The 18,378-nt window shown below is 36.5% G+C and overlaps 1 protein-coding gene across 1 annotated transcript in view; it reads right to left on the minus strand.

The window, feature by feature from the left end:
• Nucleotides 1–5,334: 5,334 nt before the first annotated feature.
• Nucleotides 5,335–18,378, minus strand: part of LOC146623283 (semaphorin-7A) — a 43,776-nt gene continuing 30,732 nt past the window's right edge. Inside the window, exons 11-14 of the mRNA XM_085366642.1 lie at nt 9,385–9,500; nt 7,530–7,702; nt 7,043–7,098; nt 5,335–5,681 (exon numbers count right to left, since the gene is read on the minus strand). Of these exons, the coding sequence (XP_085222768.1) occupies nt 5,335–5,681; nt 7,043–7,098; nt 7,530–7,702; nt 9,385–9,500 (692 nt within the window). The remainder of the gene's footprint in view (nt 5,682–7,042; nt 7,099–7,529; nt 7,703–9,384; nt 9,501–18,378) is intronic.

Below are 18,378 nucleotides of genomic sequence, written 5' to 3' on the forward strand. Positions count from 1 at the left end.
TGGAAAGCTCAGCTTCTCTACTGACCTAATTTTTGTTTTATAGTTAGTTTTGGCCATGGGAGGGAGTTTACTGCTTATAAAAACCTTAATTTTTGCCTTTATGTACATGCTTTAGTTAGACTTACTGTTCCTTAATGATTGCAGTCTATTAGAGAATGCAGTGTTGGAGACAATTCATCGGTGGCCTTCAGTGAGAAACCTTCGGTGAACATTTTATTTTCATCTTTCAGCACTAGACATTTATTTTTTTATCCCCTTTCCCCTCTAATATTTGTAGTAGTTCAAATATGGAGTTTAAAGCTGTATAGTAATGTAAAAGTTATATATAATTACATGTACATTTATTTTTCATAAGTCAGACTCAGAGGTCTTGAAAATTAACAATGAAACGTCATTATTTATGTGTGCCTATCATGCACATGCCAAGGTGTTAATGCAGCGCAACATCGCCTCACTGTTCATTGTTTGTTTACATAATGGCCCACTGTGATGAGGAAATGAAGTTATGAGAAATCAAAACAAAGCCTCTGTGCTCTTTTCCGGCAAATACTTTACTTCCTGACTCACCTAAATACCAGCCCACACAAACAATGAAGCACTTGAGGTTTTTATGGGAGAAATGACCTGTTTCATTGCTGATTACTGCCGAAGTCAGGTTTGACCTGCAGATTATTGTTTTGTTGATTTAAGGATTTTAGCTGAATGCTTTGAAGGTACATGGAAGCAACCTAATAAAATTAAACGGCATGGAAACAAAAAACAAAGAAGGAAATAAATACTATAGACTGGTTTTATGAATCCTTTAGGGCTGTAAAGCCTTTGTAATACTCTTGTCAATATGCCAAATATTGGGCAACAGATGACAAAACCTGCTTGTCTTGACAGGCAAATCCAAATGAGTGGCAACCTCTTGTGAACTGTAAAATGTGGTGTAAACAACAAGTAGATTTTGAATGAACTTGAACAAAATGCAAACATCTATCAAATAAGTAGTAATGGTAGCATAAAACAATTAAGACCTTTGTAAAAGAAATGTATAAAATATATGTAAAAATAATTATTATGCTTCCTACATCAATTATTTATATTTATACTTGTTGCTTTCGAATAAAAACAATACATCATTTATTTATACTTATATTTTATTAATGTTCACCACACATGTTCAGGGAAACACATGTCAAATATGGATTTGTTACATGAATATCTATTGTACTATAGATATCATTTATTTAAAAATACATGTTATGAGATGACGTTATGTAGACTGGCATGGCACCAATATAAATCTCTTTTTTATATAATAGAGTTTGGCATGTTACTTTTAAAATTAGATATATTAAGACACAGAATCATGGGCACACATCATGTACAGTACAGTGTACTCAAAACCCCAGAGCAGACAAAACAGCGACCCGCCTCGCTCATTTACAGCAAACAGCATGATCTAACCAAAAATGGTTTCCTGACGCAAATCAAGTGCTTGATTTGAAGGATATTAGCCTTGATCAAACTGGCTCCAATGACAGTTATGAGTGTGAAATAACCTAATTTCAGCATTTGTATGAGCATCCATATTAAAGCAAGACCTAAAATAAACTGCAGATGTCGTCTCAAGATGCTATTTGGGTTTAAATGCTGTACTACCTTCATTGTGGATATTTGAATAAAGGAAGCCTGAAGAGGGGAATCAGCTCCATTGAACAACAAATCACTAACCATATTTAACACAGCGTAACAAGGTAATCACTCCTGCTAGGTAAGTGAACCCTGTGTCCCAAATCCATACAAAAGCAAAGTTGTGAGCAGTCTAGTATACTCTAGAAAAACTAAAGGCTGAGAATGAGAGACTTAACAACCTCTCAGACTTGAACATAAAAGTGTGGTCAACAATCTCTTGACTTTTTTCTTTTTATCCTATTCTCAGATGCAATGATTATATATACTGAATTCCTATGTAGTCACAATTGTAGTCACCAGTCTATCAGAAGAAGTCATTGGTTAGGTAAGTAACTATTGTGAATGCATCTACTGCAGTACTGTATTTATTTTTGAGTTATTATGCTCGTTTAGAAACTGTTGTTACAATTTACCTAGCAAACTATGAGGAAAAATATCACTGCAGGATCAAAAGCTTGTATACAAGGTTTGCACCTGACTACAACAATACGAATAAAAGAAGAATACATTTAACAAAGTAGATTTTAACAGTAAAAGAGCTAGCAGTTACACATAAACCAGTCTTCACTAAGAAGATTAAAAAATTTTCATTCTCATAACGATTTTTCAGAAGTTTAATTTGACACTTTTCATCCACAACTTCCTCTGAAAATGATATCTGCCACCTTAGATCTTCACATTCATCTTAAAATTAACCACTTCTTCGCTCTCACAGTGACATGAACCATATGCCATGCTCTAGTAGCAATGTAATGCTACGTCAGTCTATGCTACTTGTAAAGGAAAGCAATTATCCATAAGGTAAGGTAAATTTGAGAATATAAACTGATTCTTAAGCATCAGAACAAATGACTAAAGCTTTTCTTTATCTGTTGCTTTCAGTAAGTAGATTGTATGGACAAGGGGCGCAGTGATGAAGCTTAAGATATCAGGATCATTTGGCTTGTTAGAACTGGACAGAATAGGCAATTCTTCTTAAAGTGTCCTGCAAAACAACTATCTGGATGAAATTACATCGACCCATACAGTACTTATTAGTCGAAATATAGATAAGGTTATCGAGGAAATTATTTTAACACATCTTTGTATGCCGAGTTAGTTTGATGCCAAAATTCTCTGGCAGGATAAAAGTTGTTAACAGCCTCTACTAACAGTTTACCAGGCTGGTGGCTGGTGTTATATTCCAAACCTGGTGTTAACACAGAGACACAACTAATATGCATGTTAGACCTGCAGTATATCTGTGTATGTTGTTTGGCTGAGAGGAAGACCGATGTTGTACATGTGCTCAGGGTTTGTCTGACAGGAAACATTATGCATGGTATGGAGCACGGGACTTCACAAATAAGCATAAGAGGAAGCGGTAAGTGCCAGGCGGATGAGGCTCAACACAGCTTTGTTTTTTTTCAATTGTTTTTTTTTCCTTTTTAGCACAGTCAATAGGCTGCATCAGTGCAAGGCATAAAATAAGCAGATCCCTGAGCAGCAACACACAACCAAGAAAAGTGAGAAATGTAAGTCTGTCTCACAATTTTCACATTTGGGAACATGTCTGCTGGCCCTATCCCTCATGATATAAAATGAGTTCTTTAATACAGGACATGACAAGCCAGCTCTATTGTCTAATTAGCTATTAATGACATTTCTGCCACTGTGGAAAGCTCGGCATGGCTAGATTTATGTACCATTAGTGAATGATAATTCTCAAAGCTCTGGAGGACATGCTAATCCACTGCATAATTCATTACCACACAAGTCTACTTCTTTAGTCAGCTGATCAGTATTCATAAGGTTGGGCATAGTTTTGGGCACTTCAGTACCGCTCAACTGCAGCTACATTGACAAATCATTCATTTTGCATTTGGCTTTAATTTGTTTTCCTTATAATTCCACCCCAATGTTATCAGAAAAAATTAAAAGACGATGCACTAGGTGCATTTCAAGTGAGACGTTTTGTTCTAAGCCCATTGTTCTCACCCTTGGTAGTGGTTGCTGCTGTACATTAGTAAAGAATACTTTTTGAATATGTCCAATAAGCCTTTTGTTTCACAGCATACAAGTGTGGAAAAATAACAGTTGTCTTGTCTGTTTGCTCTGATGTCCCTTGGAAAGAGGTAAAGCAATCAATGGTCACATTTCACATTCTAACTATGGTATAAAAACCCAAACCATCAAGACAAATTATCACATATGTAGGCAGCAATGGTAGAAATCAGCATTTGCAGAACAATAAAATATAGAACATATATCTCACATCTAAGTACAAGCCTTTATTTCTGCTGAAAAACAACTGAATGCAACTCTGTTATGCTTTCCTTTTAGCTTCATCTGCCCCTATGATAATGTAAGTATGTCATTCTTAAAGTTGCAATACTGTAACACCTTGTTCACATCTTTACACATTGCCAGGCTGGAAGATGTTGTATTTAATGTGCAGCACATTAGCTTGACTTTAGAAGAAATAGCTCTGTTTCCAAAAACCTAATGGACACAGGAGACTAATGACCTCCAGACAGCATACCCAAAACCAGCTCAATGATGATTGTTAACATAACTTTCACACAGCTTTTAGTTATTTATGCAGCTTTGCAGAGATTAATGTCTTTACTGAATACTTATATTTAAGATTTAAGATTTTTCGGTTAAAAGCTTGTAAATTGCAGTTTGCTTTGCAGTTCTCACAAAGTAACCCTTGTATGCTAGAAACAATGTTGTGATACTTCTCACATTCTGATGTTTAGGGCATCAAAAGAAAACAAACCAAAAAATGGACAAAGCTGTGAACAAGGCGTAATAATGTCTGATAAAATCTTCTTAAAAGATGCAAGAACTGCTTTGTCAGAAGAGGAGGTGCAGAGACACAGTGATGTTCGAGGGTGAGCTCGTGCTCACCCGCCTACTTCCTGTCAAAAAGCTGACACTTCCTCCCAGCAATGCTGTTAGACTCAGCTGCACTAATTATAGCGCCAAGTCCAACTGAGTCTGCAGTATTCTGCCTCAACTGCAAAATTGTGCTTAGGAGTTATGTCCCAGAAGTGTTAAGGCTTTTGAAATCTCAATACCAGACATTTTTCTAAGTACTAATGAGCTATACCAATGTATAGCTCATTACAAGTATAACAAGATGAATGATTAGATGCAAGAGCAGTATTAAAGGTTTACACATTCACAAATAAGCACAATCAATCAATTTCAAAATAAGTAGATAAATGGTAGAAAGAAGTGGCCTGGTATTGGTGTTTTTTGCCAAACTTATAAGATATGTTTATCTTTATTTGTCAGAGAGGAAAGGTTCGCAAAGCACTTTATGGTTGAATTACGTTTAAACTTGCAAAACATGTGAGTTCATGGACACTAACTCCTAATCACTTTATTTTAAATGGCATTGTATCCGTCTTCTATTTTTGATCTGATTAAGACAGCTAAAGCTGCGGCTATTTTGTTTTATTCTAAAAAATATAGAATAAACCCCGTATTCACTGATATTTTCTGGACCCTCTCTAAAAACCGAAATAGAAAACGGCAAATTGCCGCTGTACAACGCAACTGTGCACTTTAATGCTCTGCGAACCTCATCTCTGAGCAATGGCTCCTTGTCTTTCCTGTCATTGGGAGCCAGTAAGGATGAGGAGTTAGCATTAGTTTTAGCTGCAGTTAATGAAGCCACAGGGTAGCCATGGCGAGCAGGAGTGATGGCCCCAAGGTGAAGGCAAGGGAGGCAGCCAGAAGCCTCCCATCGTTTACCAGCCTGAAGGAAATGACCTCCACCTTGAATCCGTCTTCGGTAGCCATGCAGCGAAAGACACCTTCCTTTAGGGGTGTGTCAACAACTGGCCCCAGGACACAGAAGTCTCCAGAAAAAATGCAGGGGTAGTTCTTAATGCAGTTGTCCTTTTCCCAGCGATAAGTGGCATGGAAGGAGTGCACAGGGCAAGGGAGAAAGACTGATGTGTTAGACTGCACGAATACTTCTCTAGGGGAAGTTCGACGCAGCTTCAGAGCTGTCAAGGAAGAGAGATAAGGAATTTTATACCTGAAATTCACAATTTAACATTACAGCTGTAAATGCTGAGTGAAGATCTCTCCGTGGACACCTGGTAACCGAACCCACGTAACGCTTTTTCATCTTTCATATTTCCAGCTCTGAACCTTTAGCATTGTTTTATAAATTGTTGCTGAGGCAGAATAAAAAAGCAACAACAGTAAAAAAAAATCTGACAATTGTCAAATGTTCAGGCACCCAAAAATCTGAAGTCTGCATATTCATTATGCCTCCTGTTTGTTTATAATTATTTAAAATCAAGTGCAAATTTGATTGGGAACTTTTACACAGCACAATATTATTATAATTTTGGAGCCCAAGGCTAATTCTATATTATTTCCTGTCTCTTCAAGTATTCAAAATGGACCCACAGATCATTTTTGGGCTGAGGCCTCTGGTGAGTTCATCTAATAATAACTTTGCAAAAGTTCAGTTACAGTAAGCAGAATAAAATGCGACTGGTTCAACAGAAGTAAAAACCAAAAGATCTTGAAATACACATCATATTCAAGACCAATAAGTACTGGAAAATACCAAATATAGAACTCACATTACTCACATAACATCATCCAGCTTCTGGTGGTTATCAGATTTCAATATTCACTATTTTCTAATTTTTTCTTGTTGACTTGTATAATTCCATATTCAATATTTCTTACTGTTTTCCACTACACAATTCACAGTTAAAACAATTATAATGTAACCAACTGTCCAAGAAGTCACTGAAAATGATAACAAACCCCCTCATCTGAATTTTTCAACCTACTCATAAAGATGAAGGAAGCAAGGCTGCTTTGTCTTAAGACCAGAAACTAGATCTGCATTTTGAATATTATCACTGTAAACAGCATGCCCTTTGAGGCGAGAAAGCCTGGCAGGCAGTAGCGTGCTATGAGATTTGGCACTGGTTTGCATTACTGCTGTTTCTTAGATTAATCCTGATATGAGTTTAAAGGCGTTTGCTTCTCATAATCTTTGTATACTGTTTTTCAAGAAAATAGATCAACCTCTTACTGTGTTTATAGGAAGGTCATTTGACACCAGTGGCACAACTTGGAATAAATGCAATGCTAAGGTCAGATCACTTGAGTAGATCGCTTTCTCTTGAGAGACTACAAACTGCAATCATTTTATGAGGTCATAACTGGATTTGAACTCTGAAACAGGGCAAGCTATAATATGCTAAAAAAAATCTGTCCCTTTGGGTTTTTGGAATCTGCTCAATTATATGATAATCATCTTTTTTACTGTAGCTGCTCAGAAAGGTTCCTATTTTGGTTAAGATGGAGAGAAAGTGGGAGAAAGTTGATAAAGGCTCACCAGCAGCTTCCTCACAAACTGAGGAGTTTGAACCGTCCAAATTCTGAATGATTCCCCTGTTGGAAAATAAGACAGAGGACAAATTTCTTATTAGTGCCACAAATGGTTTATGAGCCACTGCATTGTTAAAAATTAAAACATGCAGACAAATGACTCCAAAATGTGGCAGAGGAAGGACAAAGGAGTTAAAGGTTTAAAACTCTATACAATTAACTTGTAATTTGTTTTCTAACTGAAAATAAACAACATGTATTAAACCAAGTGAAAACTTATTAATCATGTCAAACAGTGGAAGTAGCAGTAGCATGTCATGCCCCCCCGAAACTGAAGCTACTTTGTATTTGCAGCCATTTTTACTATCAATCAAAATATATGAAATGTAATTTTTCTGCTGGAATTGATGCTGTGTTGTTAAGATTGCTAATGAAAGCCTGTTGTCTGCTCAAATAAAAACCAACAATAGCAGTAACATCACATCTAATCATACCCAGTTGAGGAATTGTACGCGGGTGGGATGGCGACGCACTTCCTCCTGGACTTGTCCCAGCCACAGTATGGATCCCGGGAAAGGATGCACTCTCTGCAGGTGTCACCATAGCGACTGCAGTCAGCCAGAGGCAGTCGCTGGACCTCCATCGCTGTAGCAACATACAGGTGTCCCTTTGGAGGATGATGCAATATAGTAGCATCAATATTAAAGCCATAAATAGCAGACAGAGCTATCTTTATACTTAAACCACTGCAAGTAGTCATCTTGATTGACAATGAAACTAATACCCAAATTAACATAATTTCATGGGACAAACTAAGGACAAATGACTATTTAATATTAACAATTTAAGCCTCAATTATATCAAATTACAATAAGATAGCAAATAGAGAATGTATTTGTAGATTAATTATGCTTAGAAAATGAAAAAAAAGGCAATTGACATGTGGGAAACTTATTCAGGGAACAATTTTAAATGAACTATTCCTCATTGTTATTATTATAGCTCTTGTTGCATAATATCCACCCAAAAAAATCCCCCATGGAAATAAAAATGCTGATGGTGGGAAGATGTCCTTGCTATCTCTAGAAGTTTTCTGCACTGCATAGCTGATGAGGTGGCACATATATATAAATGTATTCCAGTGCGTCTTTAATCATCTTGGAGAAAAGGATGATTAATTTGTTCAACATGTATTGTATTATATATATTGTTCAAGCTACATTACATACATTACATACATAATAAAAAAAAGGATTGTGAGCTGCACAAAGCTTATATAATAATATAATATCCCAAATCTCTCAGTGTAATACACTCATTGACCACTTCAGTAGATACATCTATTCAACAGATTCTTAATTCAAATATCTAATTAGCCAATCACAATGGTGCCACTCCTGCCAGCTTAGAATAGAAAACTGAGGGTACATTTCACATGGACTCGCCAGAATTGGTCAATAGAAGATTGGAAAAAAATTACCTAGTCTGACGAGTCTCAATTTCTTCTGCAACATTTAAAAAGCAGGCTCATAATTTGGCATAAACTTTATGAAAGCATGTTTCCACCCTGGCTTGTAAAAATGGTCCCTGCTGGTTGGGGTTTAATGGTGTGTTGGATATTTCCTTTGCACACGTTGAGTACCTTAGTACTAACTGCATTGTTTGAATGCCACAGGCTACATGTTTATTGTTGCTAACTATGTTCATCCCTGTATGATCATAGCGTACCCATCGTCCGATGGCCATATCCAGAAGGATAATGCACAATTTTAAAAAGTTAAAAAAGTGGTTTATTGAACATGACCATGAGTTCACTGTATTCAAATGGACTCCAAAGTCACCAGATCTCAATTCAGTACAGGACATTTGCAGCTGACAAATCTGCAGCAGCTGTGTGATCATGTCAATATGGACCAAAATCTTTGAAGAATATTTTCAGTTACTTGTTGATCAAGTTAGTTCTGAAGGCAAACAGGATGCCCCGCCCACTACTCATAATGTGTAAAGTATTCACATTTACCATGATTCTCTGAAAAAACAAACAAACAAACAAACAAACAAACAAACAAACAAAAACCCTTAAATGCAATTTCAAAGAGAAACTAGATCCATCTTAACATACTGGGGACTGTAAATCATGTAATTTCTAAATTACTACTAGAGAGGTGTACCTAATGAAGTAGCTTGTGTGCTGTGGCAAGGATAACCAGCTCTAGTACAATTAATTTTCTTTGAATGTTTCACAGGCTGTGGCCGTTCCTAGCATAGCCCAAGCCCTAATGCATATTTATAATGACAAATGTAGCTAAAATCACATTCTACCACACAAATCAACATAATTACTCATACCTTTTGGGTATCAATAGCCATGTTTAGAACAGGGCCTTCATTGTGAAACAGAGAGTATTGAGATATGATGAAGACATCCTCACTGGTATGAAGAACTTTGAGAATTTTGCCTTGTTCTGTATAAGACAAAGGAGAAAAGAGGAAACGATTACATATGAAAAAGCCACACATTCTTTGTGGTATTTTCTTTTTCAATTTCTTTGTTAAAACTGAGTTCCAGCCCCTGTTATGCTTCTGTTGAGGTTTTATGACAGATAGGTGGTCCAAATACAAAATGGCAGATAAGAATTTCAGCTCAAAAATAGCTTTTCTTTAGTTGAACTGTGCAAAATGATTACCTGGAAAAATAACGTAATACAGGAAGTCATGTTATCAATGGTGATGTAACCTTAAATGTCTGAGTTCTATGGGCAGCAGGGGAAATCAACCCAGAGGTTTGGATTCTGAATGAATTTTGGATCGGTTTCATAACTTAGGCACTTTGTTTTGTTCTTCATAAAAATGTCACAGCTTTTAGTAACCGAGAACATTTAGTATCCCCTCTGGATACTAAATGTTCAAAAGCAAAGGATGCAGTTTCGCATTAAAAGTACATTTCTTGCAAACTGAGCTGAAACATTTTGGCCATAACACAGACTTATGGTAAATCTCAATTTATTGCCCCGGGTTTGCACAAATCAGGTTCCAAATGGTCTGTCCTTATTAATTAAACACATTACATCAACATGCATCAGTAGAACACAATGCCATTTGGCATTAATAAGGTCTTAAAAGGGCCACATGTCAACATTTTGTTTGAAGACTTGCATTATTTCAACTTTATTCTTACATATCTCATCATGCATATCTCATCCTCTATGAAACTACCACTCAGCAATCCTCATGCCAGATAGTATTCCAACATCAAAAAGAACATGGATTAAAAACAGCCAGTGGCTGTCGGAAGATTAATCCTCCAATATATAATAATAATTACTGCAAGTTTAATGAGTTCAAGAATGAGACAAGAAGTCATACTTTTAAGCAACTTTCAAATTTGAGCTTTTAGTGTGAAAATGCTTCTGCAAGCCTCGATTTATTATTGTTCTATTACTATGAGCCACCGAATTTGCTGCAAAACAACTTACTTCTACTAAACATCTGTTTTTCTCATTACTGCTGCGTACAATAACACAGAGCTCGAGTGAAAATGCACTGAATGTGTTTTTTGTATTTCATTAACTGTATCCTTGCTACTAACTGTTAGCTGCTCTCTCTTCTTTTGGATTGTCTGCATTTGTGTTTCCAACATGGAAAGGGGATTTTTATTGCTGCACAAATGAGCAAAGTCATGCTCACAGCACATCGTCCATGTAAATACTTGATCCAACTGTCACTTAGAGCGAAGGAAGCAGAGGTGTGGACTCGAGTCACATGACTTGGACTCGAGTCAGACTCGAGTCATTAATTTTATGACTTTAGACTTGACTTGAAAAAATGTTCTAAGACTTGTGACTTGACTTGGACTTTTACACCAATGACTTGGGACTTGAATTGGACTTGAACTGGTTTACTTGAAAAGACTTGATATTTTACCCCAAATATAAAATTTAACATGCATATTATATAGAGATTGAAAATGTGACGTCATTCAGGGGTAGAACCGCAAAGGATTCTGGGAACTCGTGGCAAGCGGTACTAGCGCACGCAGGCTTTCAATTAAAATCAGTTACACAGCGATAAAAAGAAACACAAAAATGTCAAGAAGCTGTTGTATTATTAACTGCAATAGCCGGTCGCATAACAGCCACGGGAAGCCGACGGGTAAAGAGATCGGTTGTTATCGGATTACGTCGTTGAAGAGAAATTGTTCGAGCCATGTTTCCGAAGTAACAAAGACGCGACGGATGGCCTGGATTGCAGCCATTCAAAGACCAAATATAACATCCCAGAACACTCCAGCTCACAGGTTAGTCTGCTCCAAGCATTTACACGAAGGTCAGTGTTTTTTAGTAGTTAATACGTCATTTTCATAACATAATTAGTGATATAGGTTACAAGCAAGTCTGGCGCTGAACAGAAATTGTCGCGCTATGCTCCTTTATTTATTGTGCATAAATAGTAAATTGTCCTGACACAATATTGCGTTTCGCTTCTGTTATTATGGTACATTGACAGAAACATGTACTTTTATTCACAGGATAAAACAGGTTTTTTGTATCACTAATTGCCCAGTACGATTACAGCATACAGTATTATTGTCACTGCTACATTTCTGTGATGGGTACCAGAAATTATTTCCATTACTAATTAATTACCGTTGAGCTCAAAGGTCCTATTAATAAACGGTTAAGGAATGTGTATTTATGACGACAATTTGTGAGACTGGTAAACTTATGATATGTACGATGGTCTTTCGTTCTACACGGTGCATTTCAAGGTCCTGCACCCATCCGTCGGTAAACTGTACCTGGGCTTGTTGCAGTGACCTGAAGTTACTAAACTTCATGAGTGTATGCACTCACTCCAAGAACCGTATGATTATAAATATGCATATAAATATGCTACGATGAGATAGCTGACTTCATCTAACTAGCAAATGTTGTACAGGCTACGTTGGTGATGCAGTTTTTTTTAATATGTATGATATTTTTGTCATGCGATTTTAAAGCCAGTCCTACAACCGCATCCAAGAATAACATGCAGCTTATCTCAGAACTGTCGGTGAAAATTATTCTTGGAGCTAGGTTTAATTGAGCTGCATTTTAAAGAGGTGCAATTTCAGAATTTGTGTATATTTTCTAAGTTCACTATTTTGTCATGTGTTGAGAAAAACACAGATTTAAAAACTACATGGTCTAATATTTACATTTAGCATATAACTGCAACATTATTTTTTCGTTGTTTTTTTTTTAAAGACTCGAAAGGACTTGAAATTCAAAGTTTCAGACTTGTGACTTGACTCGGACTTTTACACCAGTGACTTGAGACTCGACTCTGACTTGCCTGACATTACTTGAGACTTGACTTGAGACTTGAGGATAAAGACTTGAGACTTACTTGAGACTTGCAAAACAATGACTTGGTCCCACCTCTGGAAGGAAGTAAGCCCTATTTGGAGGATTTAGTACACCATTCTTTAGCTTTGCTAATTTATGTTGGTTAATAATGTTGCTTTGCATTCAGCTTGAGTTTGAAAACTGACAAGTCACTATTCTAGCTTTGAGCCACTTTGATTTGTACAATCGGGTTACACTACTAAACAGCCAAGTTTTTCATAATCTCTTCTGCATATTTTCCTTGTTTTTAGTTCTTTTTTTGCTGCAAACTGTTTCATAAAAATTGAAATGTAAATGTTCTACCCTCAGTGCAGTACATGCACTTCGATGGGCCTTTGTTGATGCCAGAAAACAAAACAGTTCAAACTTGTTTTATTCTTTTGTTGCATCTTTTTTTCCTCTCTCAATGTTTTTTCTCCCTACTGTGAAAATGTGATTACTGTGATACCTTATTTTTTTTCTCACATCCTCATTTCCTGAATGCTCCTTCTGTGAGGCTCTTTCTCATTTATAATTAGACAGGCAGGTTCTTGCTGCCGCTTGGACTTCCTTTGTCCTCAAACTGCCTCGTCTCTTTTTCATAAACTTCAAATCTTTTATCCCCTATTGTCAAAGATAACATTTCATATTTTATCTAATTTATTCTTATGTGGTTCTTTAATCCCGTCAAATGCTATTTTCAGCTCCTTTATCTAAACAGTGTATATCAGCACAAAGACAGCCGCAAGATATTCTGAGGGGGAAAAGGGTGACAGTGCTGAACTCAGTGGCATCTGCTGAGTAAATCAGTTTTTTTCTTGTTATATTTAGCTTTTTCAGATGAGGTTTGCTGACACATCATACTCATTTACTGTAAATTCTTATCCCAGTACCCTTTTAAAACTTTGCAGTTATGTGATTGATTGATTGATTGATTGGTAATTTATTTCAACATGTGAACAATATACAAGTACATTTAGAAAAGAAATGAGAGAAAAAAAATATACTATACAAATTACATACAAAAAAACATTCTGATTAATTTACATGTTGAAAGGGAGTGGGAAGAAGTATACACTTATTTAATCCCACCCCTGTCCCATAAATTATCAGTGAATATTTAGTCAGCTTCCTTACTGATATAATTTGTAATAAAAATAGTGAACAGATTTCTGATATACTATATACTATAATATCACATCATGAATTTTTTGTTTGTTTGTTTTTAAATAGAGACATTCACTTAATTTAAATATTTTCCTTTTCTTTATAGATCGAGAAGATCATATTTTTATAACTCTTTTTGAACAGTTTTATGTTTGGACATTGCTTTAATTCCATATTCAGTTTGTTCCATAGTTTCACTCCTTGAACAGAAACACAAAAGCCTTTTCTTGTAGTACGTACCTTCATTGTTTTGAAGTTACAAAAACCCCTTAAATTATAACTTCCTTCTTTCAAAAAAAACATACTCTGAATATTACCTGGCAGTTCTTTATTTTTTGCTTTGAATAGAATTTGTGCTGTTTGGAATTTCACTATATCGTCAATTTTCAATATTTCAGACTGCAAAAATAGTGAGTTTGTATGTTCCCTATAACCTGCATTGTGGATGATTCGAATTGCTTTCTTTTGAAGAGTAAAAAGTGAATGTAATGTGGTTTTATAGTTATTGCCCCAGACCTCTGCACAATAGCTTAAGTATGGTGAAACCAATGAACAGTAGAGAATATGAAGTGATGTTCTGTCGAATACCTGTTTTGCCTTGTTTAGTACTGCAATGCTTCGTGATACTTTGGAATGAATATATCTTACGTGAGCTCTCCAGTTAAGTTTTTCATCTATTATTACCCCCAGAAATTTATTTTCACTGACTCTTTCAATATCAACACCATTTATTTGAATCTTTGCATTTGTATTTAAACTACTATTTCCAAATAACATAAGTTTAGATTTATTCAAATTTAATGATAATTTGTTTTTATCAAGCCAGAACTTCACTTTACTTATTTCATTAGTCATATCCTCCAATAAATTCTGCAGATCATCACCAGAGCAAAAAATGTTTGTATCGTCAGCAAAGAGAACCATTTTTAATACTTTGGACACTTTACAGATGTCGTTAATGTACAAGTTGAAGAATTTTGGACCCAAAACTGACCCTTGGGGTACACCACAAGTGCACCTATTATATAAAAGCTTTCCAGGTATGATAACGATAATTAAAATGGGCCTGTTTTTGGTAACAAGATTGAACTCTCTTCTCTCTAAGTTACAATACATTCAGTACATTCACTTCCCCAGATTGTTTTTCTAGTCAGATAGCTCATTGGTCTGTGTCTTACCTTTAAGTTACTGACACATCGTGTGCCACTGTCTTAACAGAAAATAACATAAAGTCATCTTGAAACAGATGACATTTCTTCCATCCCTCAAGGGAGATTTCTGCTATATCACCTCGATGACTGAAATGGTCCAGGCAGTTCTGCATCTTGTAGTGTTCACTATGTCACTGAGGTAAAGCAGGAAAACAAATCTTTCACTACTGTCCTTTAGCTTTGCTCCATTTCAAGTAGTCCCCTGTAACAAAGGCTAAATGCTCCACTTTTTCCACTGCTCTCAAAGGTTGCGATCTATTTTTCCTTTGTTGCTTTTTTGGGCTATTGAACTTCAGGGGCCAATTGCAGCTCACTTTTCCTTCTCTCCCCTTTGTATACATGAATAACACTGAGTCTATATGTCTTTATAGATATCAGAATATCTCAGGAATGTTTTTCATATTGAAGAAACTTCTACGGTTTTTAGGCAGGATAAAACAAAGAGAGTTCTTTGTGAACAAATGATTCTTGGGGTAGTAATCACATCCATCATAAGCTTCCCTTGCCATAACTACAGTCTTTCTTAAACATTAACATCTTTGAATTCCCTCATTTAAAACTCATCCAAAACTGCTAACTTTTATTGTCTGCTTACATGAGCAGAAAAGGTACAGAGAGAATACTTTAAAACACTGGGCTTGGAGAGTGAAACCCGTGTTCATTCATCATTTTTCTGAATCAATTATGCAATTCGGGCATCATGGTGGAACAGTAGTTGTTGCCTCACAGCAAGAACGTCCTGGGTTCAAAACCACCAACTCTCCACGTGTTTTTGGATTAATTGGTGATTCTAAATTCCCAATAGGTGTGAATATGAGTGTGAATGATCGGGAATGATCTATCTCTCTGTGTTAGCCCTGTGACAGACTGGCAACCTGTTTAGGATGTATCCTACCTCTCGCCCTATTGGAGCTGGAATAGTTTTCAGCCCTCTTTTCCACCCTGAATTGGAGAAGTGGAAGTGTCCATCACAGAGAGAGAGAGAGACAACCATTCATTCTCACATTCACACCTTCAGCTAATTTAGAATCACTATTGGGCAGGGATAGCTCAGTAGGTAAAGTGGTCACCCCATGATCGGAAGGTCGGCGGTTCGAATCCACTTAACGGCTACCCTGAGGTACCCCTGAGCAAGGTACCGTCCCTACACACTGCTCCCCGGGCGCCTGCTTAGTGGGCTGCCCACTGCTTCACTGAGTGAATGGGTCAAATGCAGAGAAAAACAAGTAATTTCCCCATGGGGATCAATAAAGTATCCATTATTATTATTATTATCACCAATTAACCTTACATGCATGTCTGTGGATTATGGGAGGAAGCTGGAGTACCTAGAGAGAACCCAGAAAGGCACAGGGAGAACATCGAACTCTGCACAGAAAGGTCCCAGCTGGCAGCTTAGTTTGAACTGTGAACTTTCCTGCTGTGAGGTGACAGTGATAACTGTCCCAGTGTGTCTTAAAACGGTGCTATTGAATCTTACAGTGGATTCGACAGAATTTCTTTGTGTCAGTTTTCACATTTAAACTCTGGCCTTAATGTGTTTCCTTCTAAGGTGTTAGTGTTCGTGCCTTTATTAGTTTCTTTTGCCTTGTTTTCGGTTCAGAGTGTTAGTTTTCTATCATGTTTTGTTTTAGTTCCGCTTCCTACATTTCTCTGTCTGACTTCGTGTCTATTTTCATATTGACTGAGTATTTTGTTCTTCTGTGTCTTAGATTAAGTTACAATTTTTGGTTTAGTAAACAGCTTTTGCTTGACTCCTCCGCATTCTGCATTCTGGGTCTACTGTTTTACTCTCCACACAGCTATGTTGAGACAGTTTTTCTGCTGAAGGGGTTATTTGATCTCTCCTTTTACGCCTGATGCCTCAGCAACTTTCAAAGAGTCAGTTTCCGCCACCTTAGCTTTGTTTCATTCAGATTGGGATCAGGCTGCAGCTGCCCTTGGCCAAGACTTTGACTTTTATCTTAAATGCAGCCCTGGCTCTTGGTTTCTTCTCTACATGTAGCTAAGACTGTGGGATACATTTTTTAAATTCCATCAATTAGGTTACTACTAAAACGGCATCCAAATCCACACACAGGAGCTAGAGACAACATTTTGTCTATTCCAAGTAATTTTCGTCCTTGTGAAAACCCAGCACCTACTGTACATTATCAAACTCAACCCCTGGCTGAGATTTGGGTACATTATCTATACCACTCTAGCACTACAATAACTCTGCTGTATGAAAGCAGATTTGCAGCAGCTTGCAGAAAATATCCTGTTACAGTTATTGAAGTAGCCAGTTATTATATGCATAAATTTTGTTGAAATATTTGTTGGCTAGAGATCAAAAGACTAAGAAACTCACTCTGTCAAAAACTGTTGTGTTTTGTCAGTTTATATCTTATAGTGTAGTCCCACTGAGACTAGTTACATGGGTTTAAAAAGCAAAATATACAGTGCACTATTTAGCTAATTAGGAGTTGGGCACCACCCTGTCAGCTTGTTCTAGGTCAACATGTTAAAGGGAGTTCAATTAGCCTTCAAATACATCACTTTGGCAAAGAGCTGTGACTAGAATAAACAAGAGGTTGGTGCAGAAATTAGATGAGAGGAAGTTGAGTAAGTGATGTTTTCCACTTCCATAGAAACTGCCATCAAATTGGTGTTTTGCATAACAGCAACAAGAGTCTTGTCGTTCTACTTGAGCCTTTAAGTGTGAGTGGGAGTGCTAAATCCCTCCCTCTCTTCACTTTAATTCCCATGGTCTTTTAAACCCTAATTTTTGTTTCTGACCTATTGCCAACAACCTAACTGGTTGTTATTTTGTTGCTGTTGTTGCGATGTTTTCTTTTGATTGCTTCTGTACAATTTCTCTTTGTATAATTAAAAAAAACAAAAAACAAAAACTTTTCATCAGACGATCCTTTTTCTAAATACTTTAGCATATGTCTGTGTTCTCAGTCATGTCATTTTAGATTGAATCAAAGTGGTTGTTTGGTCTGCTTTGGACTTTGAATTGCAGCATTCTTATCAAACTAAATGAATTTGTCCAAACAATAGAAAATACAACATAACAGATTTAAAGCAAACTAACAAAGTGTACAACAAAGTGTAAATGCCAGCTTCAGCTGGTCTTCCGCTCACTCCTTACTGGGAGTAATTATATTGAACATTGCAGCACTCGTGGTGTTTTTTGTCCTGCCTACTAATTATTGCTTTGCTTTTCTTTTTGTTTTTTAAGCTCAGCTTTGTAAGATATTTTTAATTTAAATGATTTTTTCATTTAAGAAGAACTTTGCACATAATTAAATTAAAGCAAGGTAAATGAGGCAGAATAAGTTAAATAAGACTTACCAGGGTTTTTACCAAGAAAGACTAATGTCTGAAGAAAATGCCTCTCTATGATTCCATTGTCTGTGGTTTCGAGGTGGACATGCGCTCATCACTTGTACCCCTTTTATTAAATTAAGACTGTAACAATGCAACTACCCAACTATGCATGAGCTGCCTGTCTTCTTCACTCACTAAAGACTGAATTATTTTAAGAAGGCAGCTTCTCACCATCATTTACACAGATACAAGAGCATGTATGAAATAATTTATGCAGACTGATG

Source organism: Diplotaxodon limnothrissa, linkage group LG11 (genome assembly GCF_057381915.1).
Source record: "Diplotaxodon limnothrissa isolate DT_005_m linkage group LG11, D_limnothrissa_male_GT1.1, whole genome shotgun sequence".
Lineage (NCBI taxonomy): Eukaryota > Metazoa > Chordata > Actinopteri > Cichliformes > Cichlidae > Diplotaxodon > Diplotaxodon limnothrissa.